General features: G+C 42.7%; 1 protein-coding gene across 3 annotated transcripts in view; it reads right to left on the reverse strand.

Annotated features, from left to right (window-relative positions):
* Nucleotides 1–6,556, reverse strand: part of PLD5 (phospholipase D family, member 5) — a 206,103-nt gene that overhangs the window by 3,262 nt on the left and 196,285 nt on the right. For all 3 annotated transcript variants that reach the window (XM_008578293.1, XM_008578291.1, XM_008578292.1), the window contains one exon: nt 4,615–4,729. In XM_008578293.1, coding sequence (XP_008576515.1) covers nt 4,615–4,729 — 115 coding nt within the window. The remainder of the gene's footprint in view (nt 1–4,614; nt 4,730–6,556) is intronic.

Genomic DNA, 6,556 nt, shown 5'->3' on the forward strand with positions numbered 1-6,556 from the left:
TCCCAATGTTTTTTTTTTTTTTTTTTTTTTTCAACATATGAATTTTGGGGGAACACGATTCAGTTTCTATCAGGAAGGAATGCAGGGATCTTCCCAGGAAGAGGCTAATAATGTGTATGCCACTCGCATGTGGTCCATCTTCAAGGTGGGAGTAGGTACAATGGCTGGACTACCCCAGACTCCCACATGGTTGTCTTTGGTATCCAACGGGGAGCGGGTTCCAGCAGGAGAACAAAGCTTTCTCCTCGGGAGGGTACAGTACCATTTATTTCTTTGACCTACTTTGTCCTTGATTTAATTTTATTTATTGAGTGCCTCGTGTCTACCCGATACAATGTTAGGGGTTGTGAACTGAAAATAACTGTCCCTGCCTTCAAGGAGTCCAGGAGGGAGACAAAAATTATAAGACAAAATATATGAGACAGCATAAAAGATATATGTGCACAATGCCAGGAGGGAAGGAATTTCTAACTCTGGCTAGATCTGCCAGGAAAGGAACATTTTGTTGAGTAATAAGAGATGCACAGAATTAGGAATTGGGAAAAGAGAGAGTCACACCCCCAAGGGGAGCGTGACATCTTGTGAACAATAGATATGTTTAGGATACTGGAACACATAGGGGCGGAGCTAGGAATGAGGTCGGGATATAAGGGACTTTGAGGGTAAAGGAATTCACATTTATTAAGTCCCTATTATGAGCAAAGCACTATATTTGGTATTTACATACATTATTTTATGTGGTTGGTAGGATTCACCTCCACTTTACAGATGAGGATTGGGAGACTCAGAGAGGTGAATACATTTACCCCATGTCACGTGGCTAATCAGTGGTGCACCCCCATGTGCCAGACTCCATGAACTGTCTACAATAACACAAGCCGAGAATTATTCTCACTAGAAAATATTTAGCCATGTCAAGTCTGACAAAGTTACTTTAAAGTTCCTCCAGCCCAGGTCTGATCTAAGCTGCTGGTTTTGTCCTCTTCTTTGGTTAAGGGCTGGATCCGTCAAGCTCCATACAACTCAGGCATCACTGCAGAAGTATTTGCTGAATAAGATGCTCAAGTCACTGGTACTCGGGCACCCTTGACCCAAAGCCGGGCACCTGTCCGTGGGAGAAGCTGCCTGGCCAGGGCACACCCACAGTGACAGCCAATGCCTGTGCCTTTGTAGCTTTCATCCTTTGGTTTCTAGAGCCCCCAGGCATATCCACTCCCTTTTCCATGCAGCCCCCTAGAATATTGGGGGCTTTGTCTCTTATTTTTCTGCTTCAGTTTATCACTTAGGGCCTGAGAATACCAAGTCCCTGAATCAAATATTATCAGAACAGAGAAGGACTTCCTTTCTCTCTCTCTACCTTGCTCCTCCCATCTCAACCCATTACCCATCCCTCTAATAAACACCACAGGCTGGCCAGTTAGCTCAGATGGTTAGAGGGCGGTGTTATAACATGACGGTCAAGGGTTCAGATCTTCAAACTGGCCCGCCACCAAAAAACATCAAAAAAACAGCTCAATGACGCTGTCAGTGGCTTCGTGATAGACATACCTTTGGATAAATTTTTCTGCTATAAATTAGCAAACTGTCCTCCAGCTGATACATAATATCGTGTCAGGGTCTCTGCAGAGACCTCCTCTCCCCCTTTGGCCAGTGCTGTGTTCCTGATCATGTGCTCAAAGGCTGTGGTCTGTGCAAGTGTTCAGTGTCAGCTGAATACAGGCTTGGACCTCTAAACTGGGGATTGGCAGCTACTGAGGGTTGAGAGTTACTCCGGAACCCCTTGGCAGGCAGTATCTTCCATTCATTCTATAAGCAAAAGGCTCCTGTGGTCCTGCGTGCCTTTCAAGGACTTTCGGACAAGACACTGAAGTCTCACCTCTGCAGTGGCAGGCACTGTACCAAAGGCAGCAGATACATAATCTCATTACGTGATTTCATTCAACATTCACTGCAACCCTCACAGGTGATAATACTAACTCCATGATACTGATGAGGAAATGAAGACACAGAAAGGCTAAGTAATTTGTCCAAGGCAGGAGTAAAAAAATATCAGTGCTGAGGTTCAGAGCCAGGTCTGACTCCACAGCCCACACTGAACTCCTCTTTCATGTCACCTCTGATGCTAAAGGCATCTTTTGTGGTACGAATTGTACACTTCACCCTGGACTATGACCTCAACCCCCAGGATCGGTAGCATTACAGCCACCTTGAAATTTCTGCTCTGTACACTTGAGGACCACATTCTCTGAAGGAAACAGACATAGAAATAGGCTTCGGGGGCAGCACACAGAGGGGTAAGGTGAGAGAGACAGGTGACAGCATCGTGAAGCCTTATTCTGTGAAATCAGCTTTTTCCTTCATGACAATGAATGGGACCAATGTCCAGCATCTTTACTGATTTTCAAAAGCCTTAATTAGGTTCTTCTCAGAAGTTATAGCTTTGGGAAACTTTCACAGGCCGATGGAGTAATTCCTACACCAGGATGATTGTGCTTTTCTACCTTTTACTTCCTGATGGTTTGGCTAAACTTAACATCACACTATGCTTCGGTATTTTTTTTTTAATCGGGATGTAGTTTTACCCAGAGTTTTTTGAGACTGCCTTTTCAGCTTCCAAAGATGCATGTGGGGGCTGCGGTTGCCAGGGGAGCTGCAGTGTCGTCCTGCGGAGCAGGGTGGCCAGGGTGCAGGGAGCTCCCAGGAAAGGCCCCCTCAACCTCCCACTTGCTTGGCAACCTCCAGCACTTCAAACCATCTTCCAGACATGTTTGCAGCACTTGACTCTAATATACTCTGGGGAATTCAAAATTAAAGCAAAGACACTGTTCAAAGACTCTTCTGTAAGTCTTGTGAAAACTTAATGGAGTTATAATTCCATGCAAGGTCTAGTGTGGATTTTTCTTAATTCCACATTCTCAGCAAGCGTCTGAGTGATGACTTAGGAGATTTCCAGAACAAGCTGGTAATTACTTCAATTATCAATGAATATTCTGTCTTGGTGTTCTTTGAATATTTTTAGACGAGAACTACGCTTCACTCTAGCGAATTAATGCTTTGCTAAAATGTTATGTGTAAAAGGAACTCATTTAAAAATGTACTATATAGAGAAGACAGGAGAGAGCAAGGAATCAATATTTACCAAGAATCTAGATAGATGAGACAGTGTTAGGAACTTTTCATATGTTATCTCATTTGCTCTTCATACCACCACCAAAGGGGGTATTATTATCACCATTTTGCAGATAAGGAAACAGTTAATGTGACTTTCTACCATTTCCAGCTTCTCAGTGTTAGTGCCAGATTCAATTATAGCTTGTCTGACTCCAAAACACTTATTTAATCAAGCAAAATAACATCTGAATACAGGCACAAGTCATTACTGAATATACATACAATATTTTACTTTAAGTAAACCCCACCCGCATGTAAGATATCCAGACCTGAGTCCCCAAATCCTGCTTCGCCTGAAACCAGATCCATCCCTGGGTTTCCCAATAATTAATAGATTTTGAAGATTTTTAAAATTTTTTTGTCACTTGCTTAACAAGAAGCTGATTTTATTCTAGTCTCCATAGGTTGATAAACATGAGAAAATCCAGATAATCACATCATAGGTCACTGAGAAGGTCAACAGGAATAAAATAATATTATCATCTTCCAGAACATCCAGGTTTCCTCATTTTTCCAAACTGCAGGTCATAAAGACTACCCTTCCTATTTGCGCTGTTGCTAAGAGAATTAAATAAGATAAATCAAGTGTTTTACAAAATTAAAAAGGTACATTTTTTTACTTACTCACTGAGTTTGGGGGAAAAAAACTGAAACAGATTCCATATCCCTACATTCCACAAACATGTTTTTCTTTTCTGTTTTGAGACTGACAACTCATCTGGACTGTGCAATGTAATAACCACACTGCTATTTTTAGATTTATGTGCTTTCCTTTTATAGATTGCTTCAACTCTGCCTGTGATGGTACCAGTTAAGGGATTACTCAGGACTCATACACATCATGAAAAATCATAACTGATTTGATACATTAGTAAATAATCCCACCAGTATAAAATGATTTTTGCATCAGAAACTCTGTTACCTTAATAATAACAATGAACATTAACAAGTATCTCATCTCTGTGCTAGGTGCTTTGACTATAGCATCCTATTTAAACTTCCCCCAATGAAGTAGAAACTGTTATTAGCCCCATTTTACAGATGAGAAAACTGAGGTTTAGCTAGACATTTAGAAGACAGCAGGGGTGGGATAGCTGCCGGGCACTGTTTGACAGGTTGGCTTGTAGTGCTGGGGGTAGGGAGTGAACACAGAGCTCGGTCCAGTGCCTGGACTCACCTTGTCTGAGCCCTTCACCTCCTCACCTATAACATGGAGTAAATGGACCAAAGAATTTCTGCAAAACATTTATGAAAACACATTTTACGTGGTCTGCTAGTAAATGTATCAGGGCAGAGAGGAGATGTTTGGGGAAGACCTCTTTGCCCTAACTTTTCTGTCTCCTGCCCTTCAGATCCCCCAGTCATCCTGGGGTTCTGAAGAGCACAGGTGGACCACCACTGCCTGGGCCACCCCCTTAAGAGCCTGATAGCCCTGACACCTACCAATATAAGCTGCACCATCTGTCACCATGTATTTGTTGCGATTTAACTTAGGAAAGGTGTGATTCTTTTGTTCTTTTGTAGCACAAGCATTTTCTCTTTCCAGATCAAAAAATTTCTGCAAGACAAAAAAAAAAAAAATGAGCAGGTGAATAGAGAACATTTTTGGTCTTGTTCAAGAACACAAAAGAGTGTATTACCCAAATATCAGCAATAGACCTCATACTGGGTTATTAAAAGCTATATTTGTTCTCAAACCTATATAGGCAACAAGAGAGAAAATTAGAAGGCTCAACTAGGTCTATAATTAACACTTTAAAGCTACAACATGAACACAAAATTCATTCTTTCAACAGGGTGAGGGCCAGAAGTTTGTTTAATTCTCATTGTCTTACACGTCAAGGTGTACTGGCATTTGAAGCATGCCTCCAGGTGCTTTCTGTCAAGCATGCCGATGAACTAAATGAGTATTCTTACATGTTGCATGTTATGCCAATGACTAGCTGATTTGCAAAGGTCAAAGAGATTTTGCTACAGGAACAAATACTATCCATCTAAGCACCTAAGTCTACAAACTCTTTTAACAGGCAGCTCAAAAACATCACAATCTGAAACCGTGAATCCTGAATTTCAACTTCCATGTGACCCCAAAAGCAATATTCCAGCTCACCCAAGGCTGGGGATAGGGAAGCTAGGAGAAGGGGGACTGCGTGGGATGGCTGGGCCTGTGCCCTCAGGGGTCTTCTGAATTTGCTAAATGCTTAGATGAGGCTTAAATTGTGACTGAGCTCTCAGAAAGATGCCAGTCAAAGGCAAAAGTCTCAGGTCTCCTCCACACTGGAAAATGGTGAACATTTTCAGACCTGCGTGGAATCTTTCCGGAATGTCTTATAGCTGTGGAATCATGTGTGTTGGAAAAAAAAGAAGAGGCAAAGAAAAATGGAATGAAAAGGAGATTTCATTTAGTTTTAAACTGTAAGAGCTCAAATTTGGTTTGGGGACATAGTGAGAGTTAGTCTTCTCTTTATCTCCACAGTTGAGAGGGATGGTAATCTAGGGGTGATCACTAAAGTTTCTTTCAGCCCCCAAAATTCCATTCTGATTTTTTGTAAAACCCTTGGGATCCATGGTGCATGACCAAAATGTACTACCCAAGAACTGTCTACTCCACGACACAGAGGAACACTCCCCCAGGGCCATGTCACCACGGTCCTAGGCAATGCTACCTGGTTCACCTTATTTCCACAGTTCCTGTCTTCTGCAAAATCTGTGTCAGTTTCTGGACACTTCAAAGTGACTTAACAACCTGTGAAGTCTCTTAAGTCACAGTTATATACTCACAAGGTCACGTGAGTACTGAGTGTCATTACTCAATAAGAGCTGGCGGTCACCTTGCTCAGACATTCTATCATGACACATGTCCACACATGTGACTGTTTCCTTTTGAGAAAGATATTATTATAAAACCAAGATGGATTTGAAAAAGAATAAAATACACCCCCTAAGTTAAGTCAAGGATGGAGTTACAGTGTGAGGCTTTAGTGAGAATGCACTTGCTCCAGAAAGTCAAAGACGGCCCCAAAGAGGGGAAATAGCTTTATGTGGGATGCTAAAATGACTGCAGACATCAGATCTTATTCACTGGCCTTATTAAACACCTAATATGCTGTAGACAACAGCAAAGATGTTTCAAAAGCGATTTGTTAATTTATTAAAAAGTAAAAACTCGGGGCCGGCCCGGTGGCGCACTGCTATAGTGCGCCGCTTGGGAAGCGCGGCGGTGCTCCCGCTGAGGGTTCGGATCCCACATACAGACCGGCCGCTCACTGGCTGAGCGAGGCGCGGGAGCATCACCAAGGGCTGCGATCCCGTTGCCGGTCCCGGTCCGGTACGGGGGCGACACTGAGGGTTGCGATCCGTTGCCGGACACGGAAAAAGACAAAAA

This window comes from Galeopterus variegatus, unplaced genomic scaffold (genome assembly GCF_000696425.1).
Source record: "Galeopterus variegatus unplaced genomic scaffold, G_variegatus-3.0.2 Scaffold1657, whole genome shotgun sequence".
Classification (NCBI taxonomy): domain Eukaryota; kingdom Metazoa; phylum Chordata; class Mammalia; order Dermoptera; family Cynocephalidae; genus Galeopterus; species Galeopterus variegatus.